General features: G+C 38.1%; 5 protein-coding genes and 1 non-coding gene across 7 annotated transcripts in view; 5 read left to right on the forward strand and 1 right to left on the reverse strand.

The window, feature by feature from the left end:
- Positions 1–914, forward strand: part of LOC108949292 (integrin alpha-6) — a 5,747-nt gene extending 4,833 nt beyond the window's left edge. Inside the window, 3 exon segments of the mRNA XM_026838038.1 lie at positions 62–178; positions 280–412; positions 621–914. Coding sequence (XP_026693839.1) covers positions 62–178; positions 280–387 — 225 coding nt within the window. The 3' untranslated portion in view covers positions 388–412; positions 621–914.
- Positions 915–1,433: 519 nt separating this feature from the next.
- LOC778639 (transcription factor HES-4-B) lies at positions 1,434–3,185 on the reverse strand. The gene is made up of 6 exons (XM_002121984.5): positions 2,812–3,185; positions 2,712–2,757; positions 2,431–2,596; positions 2,206–2,379; positions 1,987–2,147; positions 1,434–1,931 (listed from the first exon to the last, which is right to left on the reverse strand). Exons 1-6 carry the CDS (start codon positions 3,168–3,170, stop codon positions 1,788–1,790), a joined length of 1,050 nt encoding a protein of 349 aa, XP_002122020.5. The 5' UTR covers positions 3,171–3,185; the 3' UTR covers positions 1,434–1,787.
- A 1,618-nt stretch (positions 3,186–4,803) lies between these two features.
- On the forward strand, positions 4,804–10,698 carry LOC100183238 (receptor-type tyrosine-protein phosphatase epsilon). Of its 2 annotated transcripts, XM_002120027.4 has the most exons (19): positions 4,804–4,960; positions 5,019–5,064; positions 5,783–5,817; positions 5,921–6,332; positions 6,383–6,488; positions 6,926–7,024; positions 7,177–7,338; positions 7,464–7,571; positions 7,620–7,763; positions 7,935–8,061; positions 8,124–8,281; positions 8,817–8,917; positions 8,970–9,106; positions 9,166–9,242; positions 9,440–9,569; positions 9,633–9,775; positions 9,861–10,044; positions 10,108–10,277; positions 10,331–10,698. In XM_002120027.4, the coding sequence occupies exons 1-19, from the start codon at positions 4,921–4,923 to the stop codon at positions 10,562–10,564; spliced, it is 2,613 nt and encodes an 870-aa protein (XP_002120063.1). In that variant the 5' UTR covers positions 4,804–4,920; the 3' UTR covers positions 10,565–10,698. The 2 variants fall into 2 exon arrangements, with proteins under 2 accessions (XP_002120063.1, XP_026693836.1); XM_026838035.1 differs by lacking the exon at positions 5,019–5,064 and having other exon boundaries at positions 4,806–4,960.
- Positions 10,699–11,020: 322 nt separating this feature from the next.
- On the forward strand, positions 11,021–15,346 carry LOC100175409 (cytohesin-1). The gene is made up of 13 exons (XM_018815232.2): positions 11,021–11,140; positions 11,198–11,277; positions 11,639–11,770; positions 11,933–12,051; positions 12,367–12,447; positions 12,502–12,763; positions 12,974–13,085; positions 13,508–13,584; positions 13,634–13,705; positions 13,849–13,936; positions 13,984–14,053; positions 14,823–15,146; positions 15,275–15,346. The coding sequence occupies exons 1-12, from the start codon at positions 11,119–11,121 to the stop codon at positions 14,905–14,907; spliced, it is 1,200 nt and encodes a 399-aa protein (XP_018670777.1). The 5' UTR covers positions 11,021–11,118; the 3' UTR covers positions 14,908–15,146; positions 15,275–15,346.
- On the forward strand, positions 14,768–14,821 carry mir4028 (microRNA 4028). The gene has a single exon (NR_034421.1). It is a non-coding gene; the product is annotated as a microRNA 4028 (primary transcript).
- Positions 15,096–15,823, forward strand: part of LOC100177177 (engulfment and cell motility protein 2) — a 7,114-nt gene continuing 6,386 nt past the window's right edge. The window contains exons 1-2 of the mRNA XM_026838039.1: positions 15,096–15,146; positions 15,275–15,353. Of these exons, the coding sequence (XP_026693840.1) occupies positions 15,096–15,146; positions 15,275–15,353 (130 nt within the window). The remainder of the gene's footprint in view (positions 15,147–15,274; positions 15,354–15,823) is intronic.

The following is a 15,823-nucleotide window of genomic DNA, read 5'->3' on the forward strand; positions in this document are numbered from 1 at the left end:
ACTTTGTGGGTGATTTTTCCAATATATGAAGTAACAGTGAGGAGCTTTGAACCCGGGTTAAACAAGTTTCACCCAACAGGTGATTGCTCCACAACAAGAAGTGAAACTATGGATCATTGTGGTTGCAACCTTAGCTGGTGTTATTTTACTTGTGATCATCGTTCTTCTGCTATGGAGGGTTTGTATTGTGATCATTGTTGCATGTTTGTGTGAAATATCTGCATCCCTACAACACACACCCCCACACGCACATATACATTAACCCCCCCCCCAATGTAGTGCGGCTTCTTCAAACGACGTCGCGACTTCGGCGATTATCACAAAGCACGACGTCACAAACAAGCTTCAAAGAAAGTTGACGAAACGACCGAAGGGATGCTTTATTAATTCACAAACACATTATATTGTTGCGGTAATTATGGCGATGTGCATGCCACTGTAATTGAATGGCAATATATGATATTTAATTGATCGGTTTAACATTCAAGTGCTACGAGTAACCGACAAAAATATATTTGAATTTTTTTATACGAGATATATTTGGCATCATCAGTCTTCTATAGAATGTTTCGTAGCACTTGGTTGCGAGAATCCAACTTCCTGACCAATGTTTTATACAGTGCGGGTTCTTTGAGCGGCGGCGTATGGTTTCGAACCCACGCACCCATAAAGCTCGTCGTTCACGCAACGTCAAAGACGACGATGTCTCCAGCAATCGCATCCTTCAACACCAAACATCGTGGCAAAAGTATGGACCATCAAATTGACGTTACTGTCCACACGTAGTTACACACCGCACTATTTATTAACCCACTAATGTTATCGCATGCAAACGGTGCTTTTTTATTGAAAACTTTTTTATTGAATCATGAAGATTGTTTACCTTCATACGAATAAATACAACCACAGTAGAAGTTGTTTATAAGAGGTTTCGAATCCGGTACCCTTGGGTTACAGAAAATACAGGATATATTGTCATACTCGTTATAAACAAAAATATTTGAAGGTTCTTATTTACAAGAGCAGTGAAGCGTGCGTCCCTATATATGACGTAACAATGACTAACTTTCCCACACTTGGTTGGCGACACCTCGTCCTTGTTGTTCACATTCCATAGACCACACTGCACAGGTTGGGGGTTGAGTAGACATCACAATATGTGGGCTGTCGTCAAAACTACTTGACCTTACTCTGACCCCACTTTAACATACGCTATTATGACATCACATACAACCACTTTACTTTAAAAAGTTAACTTGTTATGTCACAATATTAATTGTTAATTAATTGTGTTAATGACGTCACAATGCACTGACCGAAGCATTAGTGACGTCACACAACGCCATATTACTAAATACTCCCCCAACCGTCTCGCTTCGTAACACTCCTACGTCATCAGTTTCGATCGTGTGTGTGCATCACAAACACCCAACTTAACAATAAGCATTGTTTATTACAAGTGCAAATAAAATATGAAATAAATACATTTGATGACGTATCGCAAAGCGTTACAATCATGACACGTCAATCAACATTTAGTTGGAACATCTGCTTATATTATTACGTCATAATACCATTATGACGTCACGTAGGTGTGTTCATCCTGTCGACAATGGATGACAATCGTGATTGTTGTCAACAATAAAGGAATAATCGAATCATTTCTATTGTTACGCGGAAGTGTTTCATTATGACATCACAGTTAATTTATATTAACCAGGGTATTCCCCCTAACCCCCATTTTAATTTCCGGCACCAAGGTTCGAACCCCGAAAGGTTGGGTTCATTTATAGCAAGCTCAATTCCGCCACCCATGGTCGGTAGGTGTTTCTTACACTTCGGCGATCTTCGGAGCAACCGGCGGGGATTGGGGCGCCATCTTTCCGCGAAATATGCCCAATATTTTCCGATCCTCGGATGTTTGAAATCATCTGCAATATTTTAAACTTGCACTAGCTACGTCATAATTATAAATCACGTGATTACCGTTGGTTTTGGCGGGAAAGTTGGTACAAGGCGCTGATTGGTCAGTTTGTTTTTGACGTCATCAAACATAAGTGCTGCGTCATGAAGCATGACGTGGCCGGACGTGACGTAATGAGGTCTGATGACGTTGTTGATTGTAGCGGGCCAGGGTTGGGGGGGAACTGTATACATGACGTCATCAGGTTGGGAATTCCCCGCATTAAACACGTGGTTACGCACCTGTTGGTTTATGAGTCATCACATTTTGAAGATGACTCAGCAGATTTTCCCTCACTGAGGATTGTATACCATCCATAGAAATCATATATCTCGCCACTTCTGATACGCATTCACGGAATCCAAAACTATGGTAGTCTACCGCCATCGTGCGGACGTCCATAAACGGGAAGTACCCTGATAACATTGTGACGTAATACATCAATATGACGTCATAACCACCCATACCTTTGCTTATTGCGCTCTGCAAAGTCTTTAAATGCTCCACTGTCAGCTGAAGTATTTCCGCTTTCTCAAGTTTCGACGATCCGTGTTTTTCGGAAGCTGCCGGAATCATTCGGCGAAGTTCGGAAAGACTGTTGTTTATTCGGTCTCGTCGTCGTTTCTCGATTACCTAACGAACAATTAACTTAACGATTGTGACGTAACAGTCACCATTGTTCATTAGTATTACGTTACAATGGTAACTAGTGGCTATTGTAACGTAATAACTCCTGGTAACGACTCACCCCTCGACGTTTCTTTCTCGCTGACGTTTGTGACGGTGTGTCGAATCTATAATTATTATTGTTACGTCATCAATGCATTCAACCAATTATACTAACGTACCTTTTCGCGTCATCATTGTCACTATCGCTATGAGCATAATCCCGCTTCATCTTGATTGAACTTTCATTGAATGAATTGTCGGTTTCGGCTTCGTATGCGAGAGAGGTTTGCCTTCTTCTTACGCCTCCTATAAACGAGAGAAACATGATTGTTACAAATGTTTTGTCACAATAGACGATATGGGTTGGTGACGTCATAATAGCACCGACTTTTATTAAAGGTCCTTGACATCCACTCACTAGCGCTTTCTCACGAAACATGGGCGTCGATGGATTCGAAAAATCTTCAGAATCAACAAACCAAGCACTTATTGTGACGTAATAATCTTGCCTATGGCGTCCATAAGTGGAATCGACCATGTGTCGGTTGGTTCTCACGGTCGTTCGTTGGTAACCGTTGCTATGGGTGGATATGCTGTGTGACGTCACAATAGCAGAAAGTGACGTCACAAGGTGCGAGCGCCTCTAGTAATAGCAATATCGAGTCCAACAGCGCCTCTAGCGGTGGTATAACTTTTTAGATACTTTTATACAACAACTGAATAAAGGTATTAGTTTGGCAGCGCGATATGTAGAAACAGTCGGTATAATAACAAACACTCACACCTGCCAAATATACAACGAGTAAGTTATCCGATTGAAACATCACGCGTTAGATATTACCCGCCAGGAAAGCCATGCAAATAAATACATAAAACAATCGCCTTTTCTCGTTTTGCAAAAAAAACACATTCTTTATTATTGGAAAACGATAGTAATAACAAAAGTAGCGCAAATATGCAGTTTAACATAAAGACCATTTCGCGTTACATACAGAAGTCTTTTGGATTTGGCAATATAAAGTTCGGTGGTTTTGACTTCGTTTATATATCGAAGGAAGGGATTGATATTTGGCGGGGGTGTTGATGAAACTTTGGAGCGATAAATTAAGAATCGGGCACACATAAGAATACAGTTTGCAAATACATTCATTTTGCCGGCAGTGTACGGTAAACCTATGAACTTTTTAACTACAGATAATTGTGTGTTCAGATGAATCACAGAGTTAAGCCAGGATTCTACATTGTTCCAAATTTCGTTTGGGGTAATGCCGAGAAAAGAAAGCGTGCTCCCCTTATTAATAAGATGTAACGAAGCGACACTTTAGCGCCACCTGACGGTGGTTCGCATTAAAACATTCGTTGGCCTTTTGGTTCCTTGTATATTATAATATATATTCAACTTTACATGACGGTTTTCGGGCGATACCACGAATTAGTACTATCACCATAGCTTTATTAATTGACAACGATTTAACGAAATATATTAAAACACGAAGAGTTATTTAGCGATTCGTACACCATGTTTAATTTTTCCAACTCGAAAACAAACAAAGACGTGTTGGTTGTCCGGCGCCGTGGCTCAGTGGTTTAGGCGCCTTTGGTTTTGAATGCTCGACGGCGGTACAAACACTGATCGGCGTATGTGTCCTTGGGCAAGACACTTAACAGACAGTGCTCCAGTCCAGCGGTAAAAAATGGGTTGTCCAAATTATGATCCATATAATAAAAAAACTAAAATCAATCACAAAATGTTGCGAACAATATGCGCCTGACCGCAAAGCGGTGTCGCTGGGCAGGAAAGACTTGAATGGACTTTCCAGGTGTTGGGGTAATTAAAGAATAAATGAAAATAAAAAATACGTGACAGTTTAAAATTATTGTTAGTTATGATTTTTGGTGTTGCATCACGTACATGTGACGCATGTGTTGTATCACGCATATGAATGTTGTATCACGCATATGAATGTTGTATCACGCATATGAATGTTGTATCACGCATATGAATGTTGTATCACGCATATGAATGTTGTATCACGCATATGAATGTTGTATCACGCATATGAATGTTGTATCACGCATATGAATGTTGTATCACGCATATGAATGTTGTGAATAACTGTGGTGATCCCACTACTGCATCAGCAGGAAGTAATAGCAACCGATGACTCGCCGCTCAAGCCTTCAGTAGTTACACTGTGTTAGCGTTATACAGAACTGATAGTTAAGTTAGTTCTGGTTTCAACTTAAGATTAATTCTAAGAAAGTAAGAAACACATTATGACGTAAATATGGATTTATTTGTGACGTTGATATTGCTGTCTATACCAGGTAAGTTTTCTGTTATACGATTATTACGTAACAATGATATAACAATGTATTTTTGTAGCATATGTGACGTCATCAAACAGCACAGATACAACACCTATTGTGACGTAAGACTTGTGATTGTCTGGTTAATGTTACGTAACAGATTAGATTAAACATTTTACTTTGTGACTTCTTATGATAAACAATTAACATGGTGACGTCACCATTGTTTTACGTTGGTGGATCCGGCGGTCATTTCCGTGGAGGTTACTCGGGCGACAATAACCCGATAGTGAGCATGAGGTGTATGAATGCACATTGTACATTTACAATATATAGGGTTCAAGCCTCGTCGCTGCTACAAATGTGTCATATGTGTCCTTGACTACGACACTAAATGTCAAAAATTGCTCCAACCAAGTGGTCACTAACGGGTTGTTCAATTTGTCAGTTATTTATAAAACACCAGTTACATGGTAAATTGTAAGCCGCGTCAACACATGGAGCCATCCATATCTAATTTGCAACCATCTGTGTTATAACGAATGTCGTTGCCCCGCCATGCGAGGATAAATAAGTTACATACGTGGTAACTCATAAGCTGGCACGAGTTGTATGAAACAGAACACCCGTGTTATAACGAATGCTGTCGTTGCCCCGCCATGCGAGGATAAATAACTTACATACGTGGTAACTTGTAAGCGGGCACAAGGTGTATGAAACAGAACACCCGTGTTATAACGACTGTCGTTGCTTCGGTTAGTTACAACTAAAAGATCTACCGTCATTAACCATATGTTGTCGCTTCAATATGTTGATGAATAATCCATGTTTGTGTTACAGAAGCGCCACAAACGGGCCGACCACATCTTTTACAGGTACGTCACATCGCATGATGTTTTTACCCGGCAACAAAACTTCCGCTGAGGTGCTTACCGTCTATTTTCCAATCTGACGTAACAATGTTTATTTTATCAACAGACAATGGATCAAACGCGACTTTATTTTCAACCACCGCAACAACATTGTTTGTCACTATGACGTCACAATCGACCTCGCCTAATAAAACAACCAATGCAACTATCACTGTGACGTCACAAACATCAAACATAGCAACAACAAGAGAGCCATCGACTCAAGGCTTAACCACCAAACCCACAAGTTCACCCGAAGGAACAACAACCGTAGGAACAACACCCGTATCAACAACAACACCCGTATCAACAACAACACCTGTATCAACAACAACACCTGTATCAACAACAACACCCGTATCAACAACAACACCCGTATCAATCCCACCAAAGGATAACAGTACAACCATATTAGCCGTTGTGCTTACCATATTCGGGTTGATTCTCATCCTATTTATAATCCTCCTATATTGCTACTGGTATGTTTGTTTAAATCCACCACGGGTTTGTTTAAATCCAATGTTTCCAGTTACGATAAAGGAGGATCCTGCTCCAGGAGGATCGGGGACGAAGACATTCCACTCAACGACGCTAGTGGGCGCCACAGGAAGAGCGTTCATGGAAAAAATAAAGTGGTTAGTTCGGGGTTATATATAGGTTGGGGCGCCGTGATAAAGTGAGCGTCTGCCTTTAGTCCACAATTTAAAGCTCCATGCTACCATTGTGGGCGTATGTGTACTTGGGCAGGATATTAACGGCAATTGCTCCATGCTGGTGGTCACTAATGGGTTGTTTAAAACTTTAAATAGTAAGCCAAACAAAAACCCACCACGCTAGGTTGACCAATTACATACGCGGTAACTCGTAAGCAGGCACGAGGTGTATGAAACAGAACACACGTGTTATAACGACTGTCTTGCCCCGCCATGCGAGGATAAATAAGTTACATACGTGGTAACTCGTAAGCGGGAACGAGTTGTATGAAACAGAACACCTGTGTTATAACGGCTGTCATTGCCCCATCATGAGCAAATAAATAAGTTACAAATACTCGTGTTTCACATTTAAATAGTTTCCTGTTGGCAACATGGCGATCGGAATCGAAGAATTTGCGACCGTTTATAAAAACAAGTCAGCTGACGACAATCGTAACTTTAGAATGGAGTTTCAAGTAAGTGTATGACGTAATAATACAAATTATCGACCACTATGACGGACAATTAAAAAAATACCTGAACGTTGTGGTTATTCCGTCACAATTAAAATTCTGGAACATTTTGGTTATTACGTCACATTCTACTTGGGTAATTCCCCTTTTTACAGGCTGTGCAGTCGGGAGTTAGCGATAAAACCGAAGCTTTGAAAAGCGTTAATTTAATCAAGAATAGGTACGACAATGTGGTTCCCTATGACGTAACAAGGGTGGTTATTACGCCAGGCAGCGATCCAGCGGACACGGATTATATTAACGCTAATTATGTTTCGGTAAGCTAATACAATGTCAATAGTATTTATGATAAAACTAAATATTTTTAGTTAGACTAAAAACTATGTCATAGTTGTACAGGATTGTGAATATAGATACATTTGTACAAATGCGTCCTATACAGGGTTACATGAAGGCAAAGAAATGGATTGCATGTCAGGGACCAAAGAAAGAAACATTTAATGACTTTTGGAAAATGGTTTGGGAACAGAACTGTGCAACAATAATAATGGTAAATATGTTTGGTGTAAAACTTGTTTTGAAATATGTTTGTTGTAAGGTCACAAGGCTGGTGGAAAATGGAAAACCAAAATGCGATCGGTATTGGCCCGTGGAGAAAGAAATATATGGGGATTATGATGTCACACTTGTGGAGGAAAAGAATCGGAACTTTTTTGTCGTTCGAAGATTTGAGATAAAACATGCAAGTCGTGTGTTTAATTTAAACCTGGATTGTTCAACAGCCCCACTTTTACTAAAGTAGTTTTTACCGTGGGATGTGACTAATTTTGTTGATTAATTAATTTAATGTTTGCTACTTTGTTCTAAGAGTTAAGAATAACAATCAGGGTAATTATGAAAACTTATATTACAGGGAGACGTAGAGAGGTCGGTCACCCAGTTTCACTATATTTCATGGCCGGACTTTGGGGTTCCATCCAACGCTGCTCATCTGCTTAAGTTTCGACGCAGGGTTTGTTGCTCCAACCCATGTGATGCAGGTATTATGATGTCACATTGATGGTTACGATTCTTAACAATATTTTTGTTTGTTCATACACAGGGCCCGTTGTAATCCATTGTAGCGCTGGTGTTGGACGGACAGGAACGTATATCCTAATTGATGCAGCGTTGGAACAAATTGAGAAAGAAGGAAAAACAGATTTATTTACTTTGCTTAACAACATGAGGAAGGAAAGGATGATGTTGGTTCAAACCGATGTGGGTTTGTTATTGATGTTAGGGCAACTAAAACACAGGTGATGATACCAAAGCATTCACCACATTAATCAATGAGGTTCCCTATGTTTGTCAACTATGAGTGTAACTGTATTTTAACAATGTCACCCCAGATTTTACCCTGCTGTTAGGTGTCTATACAAACAAGCAGAGCCAAAGTATATTGCATTCACCACATTAATCAATGAGGTTTCCTATGTTTGACAACTATGAGTGTAACTGTATTTTAACAATGTCACCCCAGATTTTACCCTGCTGTTAGGTGTCTATACAAACAAGCAGAGCCAAAGTATATTGCATTCACCACATTAATCAATGAGGTTTCCTATGTTTGACAACTATGAGTGTAACTGTATTTTAATAATGTCACCCCAGATTTTACCCTGCTGTTAGGTGTCTATACAAACAAGCAGAGCCAAAGTATATTGCATTCACCACATTAATCAATGAGGTTCCCTATGTTTGACAACTATAATGTAACTGCATCTACGAAGATGTTAAATATATTTTTCTTCAGCCCCAATATGCGTTCGCCCACAAAGCTGTCCTAGAACAAATCAACTTTGGGGTAACTGAGGTCCCGGCTGCAAAGTTTAAGAAACAAGTTTATGAATTGAGGTAAATGTTGTTTCTATGTTTATTGTTATTATTCCAATGATTATTTAAACAGGGAAGGCTTGGATTCGAGCACGGAAAGTTTGCTGGAGATGCAGTTTAAGAAATTATTGAATATTCCGATCCATAAAGAGAATCTAAAACATGGAAGGCGAAGTTTAAAGAAAAATCGCGTTTTGCAGATCATACCATGTAAGTTCATAGAAGACATATATATATAAGAATAATATTAATATTGTTTTTATTTTTAGATGATAGTAATCGAGTGATGTTACCGCGGAAACCAGGAAACGAACATTCAGATTATATAAACGCTTCGTATATCGACGTAAATAGTTGTTTAATTTAGTGTTTCCATATAAACATGGTGTATTTCATCGCCATAAAAATCTTATTGTTTTAACCGACAACGGGAATACTAATTTATATATGCACAGTATGTCTGTGATAAATGAGATTAATTTGTTGTGTGCAACTTTTATGACTTGTTTATGATGAAACTTTGTATTTATAAACCGAACACAGGGATTTGAAAAAGCTCAAACATTCATCGCAACTCAAGGGCCTATGCAGGAAACGGCTGAAGATTTTTGGACAATGGTTTGGGACAAACAACTAACTACTATTGTAATGTTGACAAGGCTTGAGGAAAAAGGTTTTTCTAATGATGATTATTTCCTTTCGTTTGTTGTTTCAATTCTTAGATTCCATCTAACAGGTATCAACACCTGCTACAAATATTGGCCGTCGTTGAACGAGGGAACAATCGAATACGGTGACATCACAATCACCTTTGTCACGGAGGAAGATGACGACGTCGTGGATTATGTCGTGCGTGAATTCAAGATATCGTCCTCGCAGGTTGGAAGTTGTAACTATTTATTCTTTTATGGCGTGTCAACGACAGTCAGTATACAGTTGTCCTTCATGTAACTTTGTTGTTAAGGTGGCGGGTGTAGAACGGTTGGTTCGGCAGTTTCACTACCAAGCGTGGCCGGACATTGGGTCCGGGTCACCCAAGGACGCACAAGGATTGATTGAGATTGTTGCACGAGTGGCACGAGTTGCACAAAGTGACACAAACAAACCACCTACAGTGGTTCATTGTAGCAGTGGTGGGGGGAGGACAGGTGAAGTGTTTACTTAAATATAACTTGTATGTTGGGGGACATTATGTCAACAAAACCATCCAGGTGTTTATTGTTGTTTAACAATCCTGATTGAAGAGTTGGAGAAAGATGGGACGGTCGATGTGTTTCAAACGGTACGCCATCTCCGTGAACAACGACCACACATTATACAAAACCAGGAACAACTTTACTTCTGTTATTTATCGTTGCTACAATATCTTGAATCAAATCAGGTTTGCTTCTTTGGTTGATTGTTTAACACATATAACAACGATATGCAACCAAGGTATCGGACACTGACACAACAGTAAGCAACATACCACCCATGGAAAATCTGCAGCAACCAACCAACCATCAACTTACGTCATCCATGAATAATCAAGTAGACTTCACTTCTATGATGGATAACGATGACGTCATCAACGCGTCATCCAACGATGACGTCATCAACGAATCATCCAACGATGACCTCATCAATTCATCCTCCAATGATGACGTCATGATTATTAAAAACGAATGATTTTATCATTGTGACGTCATACATTATTGTGTTGTCTAACATCTTTATATTACGAAATAATCAGTATTTGTTACAATTACGAAGCGCATTCTTTAAAGTGATTTTTGTTTTATATTAAACAGAAACTTAATTAACGGCGTTTATATTTGCAAGGCGAGCCATACAATTTCGATAAAATATTTTGTTTGTGGGAAATATATCTAGTTTACAATGCACCACGGAGACTAAACAAAAAGTATTCAAACGAAGTTTATTAACGCAAGAAATTTAATAATAAAGACAATATATCATAACCCACCAACTTTGCAGTGTAATCAACAATTTAAATCTCACTGTAACGCCCTAATAGAATTGTTTGTATATTTTTAAACTGCCAAGTTTAGTCGCAATTGTTGGTGATTAATGAATATTTACATTTACATCACTTACGTGCCCAACTACGATGTATAATGTTTGTGAAACACTGGAAGTCGATGAGGAAAAACTTGATTGTGACGTCATAATGAACAATTGTTTTCACAATCGTTTTGCAGAAGTATAGATGTTTAATTGTTATGACAAACGAAAACGTATTGTGTAAGTGTTTTATTGTTACGTAAAAATATCATTGTTGTTAAACAATGTACATTATAGTTGATGGACTGAACGAAGCCGAGGGCGAAATCTTGAAGGAAATTCTCAGAAGGAAAGAAATATTGTTGCAAGAAATACAGGTTTGTGACGTAATAATGGTGTTTATGTAGTGGCGGTTCTAGGGGGTTAAACTGGGACACAACCCCTAAAGTATGGCAAGATACAATAAAGGGATGTTAAATGGGTGTAATAGTAAAACTATAACTCTTAAAAGTTATTCAAATTTATTGGAGTATTACAATAATATGGTAGCTGGAAGTCTGTGGAAGTTAGCAATGCCAACATTGGGCAAACCCTAAGGTGATATCTGACATGTGAAAAACTTGTATGTTTCCAAGATTTACCTGTTTTGGTGACATCATAATAGTATGTATAAAGCTTAGTGACATCATAATAGTATGTCCGAAGCTTAGTGACATCATAATGATTATGACATCACAGAGGCTAAAAGATGAGATCCGAGATGTTGACGAAGACATCGAGCAGATGGAAGAAACCGAGGAAACGAGGTCTTCGAACCAAGCCAACCAAATGCTTGCTGGGGTGAAAAAGTTTAACGCTGACGCTAAGAAGGTGGGAGGGGGCAATATGGGCCGTCGAGGGGGCAATGTGGGCCACCGTGAAAGCTTGGGTTCCCGGCGATCAAATAATAATTAATAAAGAAAAAGCGAGGCTGACGAGTTTTATTTTAGTTGCTTCAGTTTTTCATGTTTAATATTTATTTATTTTGCAAAGGGCATGAAGTATTTGTTGGAGCATGGTCACATTGAAAACAACCCTAAAAGTGTCGCACAGTTCTTGTACAGAGGGGAACATTTAAATAAATCGGCTATTGGTGATTACTTGGGTGAAAGGTGCGTTGTGATTGGTTGGTTTATGGGGTGTGGCATCATGATGTCATAATCACTGTGTATTACAACATGAAATGTAATAATGGGTGTCAATAGTTAGACACTTCCAAACATGATTTTATTTTTAAAGTGAATTTTCAACAAGAAGTTACGACTTATAAGTGAAAGTGAAGGTTGATCGTGGTTGATTTGGGATATTTAACTAAATAAAACACAAATTTTAGGTTTTGTTTTGTACTAACTGCACCAAACAAATATTTTTGTTTGCGAATAATTCTGTTTGTGAGTAATTTTGTTTTTTAATTTTTTAAATTCCAGAAATGACTTTAATATTGAAGTGTTGAAAGAATTTGTCATTTGTCACGAGTTCACCAACAAATGTTTGGATAAATCATTGAGGTAAACATGTTACGTTTGTACTTTTTCATTTGGTTGATTATTTGTGATGTTTAGACAATTCTTGTGGAGCTTCCGATTGCCAGGTGAAGCACAAAAGATTGATCGGATGATGGAGGCTTTCGCTGCAAGATATTGTGAATGCAACCCTGGCGTGTTTCGTACGGATGATACATGTTATGTTTTGTCATTCGCCATTATTATGTTAAACACAAGTCTTCACAATCCAAGCGTAAAGGATAAACCAGCATTGGAAAGATTTATTCTGATGAATCGCGGGATTAATGACGGAGCTGATTTACCCAATGAATTGCTAAGCGTGAGTGCTTGCTGGGTGTGTTTACAACGTGGTTCACTGGTGGAAACCAAAGTTAAGATGTTTGATACCTAATGCGTTCTTGCATGAAACAGTTGGGGTAATGTGCAAACTTTGGTTGAAATTATCTTAGTTCCATTGCCAGGTATAGGACGTCACCTATATAGAAAACCGAAGCTTAATTTGTTTAGATGAATATGTATGTTTAACTAGGTGATATACGAAAGCATTAAGAAAGAACCGTTCAAGATTCCTGAGGATGACGGATCAAATCTTTCAACTGCTTTCTTTAACCCAGATAAAGAGGGCTGGCTGCTTAAACAAGGTTGGTGTCTAAAGAATCCACTCCTAGGCTTTTTGTAAGGAATGTATTGACCCCTGTTTAAAATTACAGTGCCGCAGATTTGATCTTCGCATTTTTGTATAAAAATGTTTTAAAATAGTTGGGACCCGATTTATAAATACCTTGTTAGTTGTTACACCCCTATTGTATCTAGGTCATTAATTGTAATTACCTAATTAATATTATGCAAATAATAATTATAAATTATTTCTTTCAATAAACGTTGATGCATCGGAACTCAGGAGGTAAGAAGCTTGTGTTTGTCATCTTATTGTGATGTCATAATTTCCAATCATTACCAATCAAGGTTTTGTTTTCATGAAATGTTTGTTTTGATTTATTTTGTTCATGGTGATTTACTTTATTGAGCATCATCCAACAAACGTTGACGTTAATTTGAACAGGTGGAAGGTACAAAACCTGGAAGAGACGTTGGTTCATTTTGTCCGACAACTGCCTTTATTACTTTGAATACACCTCGGTGAGATTAACTTTAATATTTATTCATCAAATTAAATAAAATATTCTAGGATAAAGAACCGAAAGGGATCATTCCGCTGGAAAATCTACAAATACGTGAGGTGACCGACCCAAGGAAACCTGTGAGTCTGTTTGGGGGTTATTGGGGTCATGACCTTGGATTGTGGGGTCATGACCTTGGATTGTGGGGTCATAGGGTGGATTGTGGGGGCATAGGGAGTGACTGTACCATTGTGTTAAGCGACTAATACTTAATTTGTTGCAGAATTGTTTCGAAATGTATTTACATGAAGATGGTTTAATGCAAACAATCAAAGCTGCGAAAACGGATTCTGAGGGGAGGGTCGTTGAAGGTAATTTAATATTTGATAAATATGGGGTCTTTATGTTTATCTTGTAGGCAAACATTCCACTTACCGGATGTCTGCGGCGACCATCGATGATAAAGAGGATTGGATACGATGTATAAGGTTGGTTGTTACCATGTATAAGGTTGGTTGTTACCATGTATAAGGTTGGTTGTTACCATGTATAAGGTTGGTTGTTACCATGTATAAGGTTGGTTGTTACCATGTATAAGGTTGGTTGTTACCATGTATAAGGTTGGTTGTTACCATGTATAAGGTTGGTTGTTACCATGTATAAGGTTGGTTGTTACCATGTATAAGGTTGGTTGTTACCATGTATAAGGTTGGTTGTTACCATGTATAAGGTTGGTTGTTACCATGTATAAGGTTGGTTGTTACCATGTATAAGGTTGGTTGTTACCATGTACAAGGTTGGTTGTTAGTTGTTACCATGTATAAGGTTGGTTGTTACCATGTTTAAGGTTGGTTGTTACCATGTATAAGGTTGGTTGTTACCATGTATAAGGTTGGTTGTTACCATGTATAAGGTTGGTTGTTACCATGTATAAGGTTGGTTGTTGCCATGTATAAGGTTGGTTGTTGGCCCCCCCCATGTATAAGGTTGGTTGTTACCATGTATAAGGTTAGTTGTTACCATGTACAAGGTTGGTTGTTGCCATGTATAAGGTTGGTTGTTACCATGTATAAGGTTGGTTGTTACCATGTATAAGGTTGGTTGTTACCATGTATAAGGTTGGTTGTTACCATGTAAAAGGGTTGGTTGTTACCATGTATAATGTTGGTTGTTACGTTGTAACCTCTTGGCGGGCCAACCATTGCAACCCAGCACTTGTTAATATATTGTTAGATATTAATGATGTTGTTGTTGCAGGAAAAGCATCAGCAAAGACCCGTATTATGACATGATTGCAGCAAGAAAGAGAAAAGCAGAAAAAACTGAAAATAATCAACTTTAATCATCATTCATACTTTTGTGTTGATGTTTCATTAATTTCATATCTTCTTATCAAGAACAAACAATTTTTCGTTTGTCTGATATTTGTCTTGAATTTGTTTGTTGGAATATTCTCGCTGTATTACGATATATTCAATATATTAACTTGCTGTTTTAGATTGTTTTTAGAATACTTGATAGCAAACTGAAATGTCCGGATCAAAAGACAAATTTGCTGGAATTCAACTACGAGATTTTGAGGTGAAAATGTTTTCAATATTTGTTGAATTATTTTTATTATTAAACCGTACCGACCAAGAGTGTTTAAAATGTTTTTGAATAAATTATTTTAAAATATGAATTTTTTCTTAATAAATAATTGTTTGCAGACAAAACGCGATGTTTTGAAGATAGCCATTCTTTATCCCGATTCGCCCCCACGACTTTATGAAATCAATCAGGTAAAAGGTTTGGCTTCGATGTCAAACCGTTCTAATTTTCGGTGCTTTTTAGAAAACATCTTTAAAGGAAAATATTAAAGATTTTTGCGAAAGGTAAAATTTTTCATGAATGTCTGTACTGAAGTGTAATTTGTATATTAATCGTCAGATGGAACATTTCTCATTCCAACGATTACGCTCTGCAAGTGTCGGACTCGCAACTCTACATCACTGAATCTGTGGGTTCTTTAATTTATGTTTGTTTCACCAAAACAACCGTTGTTTAATTTAGAATCGTCACGAAGTGAGAGACGGCTCGTTGCTTAATTTGACAATGGCTCCTGTGAGTTACAATATACGCATATAGTAATCATATATATAATATACACATATATATACAATGTACTGGTATCATAAATTCCCCACAACTCAATTTTATTCCAGTTTTTATATAAATTTTTTCTCAAGTAGATTTACCTGTAGCGTGTTTAACGACTG

Source organism: Ciona intestinalis, unplaced genomic scaffold (genome assembly GCF_000224145.3).
Source record: "Ciona intestinalis unplaced genomic scaffold, KH HT000050.2, whole genome shotgun sequence".
Taxonomy (NCBI): Eukaryota; Metazoa; Chordata; class Ascidiacea; order Phlebobranchia; family Cionidae; genus Ciona; species Ciona intestinalis.

Excerpts from the sequence above, each read along its gene's own strand:
- LOC778639 (XM_002121984.5), bottom strand. The coding sequence starts at position 3,170 with ATGGTCGATTCCACTTATGGACGCCATAGGCAAGATTATTACGTCACA. Across the intron at positions 2,758-2,811 it reads GACAATGATGACGCGAAAAG|ATTCGACACACCGTCACAAA; the intron begins GTACGTTAGTAT and ends TAATAATTATAG. Across the intron at positions 2,380-2,430 it reads GCAGAGCGCAATAAGCAAAG|GGTACTTCCCGTTTATGGAC; the intron begins GTATGGGTGGTT and ends CAATGTTATCAG.
- LOC100183238 (XM_002120027.4), top strand. The coding sequence starts at position 4,921 with ATGGATTTATTTGTGACGTTGATATTGCTGTCTATACCAG. Across the intron at positions 4,961-5,018 it reads GATATTGCTGTCTATACCAG|CATATGTGACGTCATCAAAC; the intron begins GTAAGTTTTCTG and ends GTATTTTTGTAG. Across the intron at positions 6,489-6,925 it reads TTCATGGAAAAAATAAAGTG|TTTCCTGTTGGCAACATGGC; the intron begins GTTAGTTCGGGG and ends ACATTTAAATAG.
- LOC100175409 (XM_018815232.2), top strand. The coding sequence starts at position 11,119 with ATGACAAACGAAAACGTATTGT. Across the intron at positions 11,141-11,197 it reads GACAAACGAAAACGTATTGT|TTGATGGACTGAACGAAGCC; the intron begins GTAAGTGTTTTA and ends TGTACATTATAG. Across the intron at positions 12,448-12,501 it reads TGTTTGGATAAATCATTGAG|ACAATTCTTGTGGAGCTTCC; the intron begins GTAAACATGTTA and ends TGTGATGTTTAG.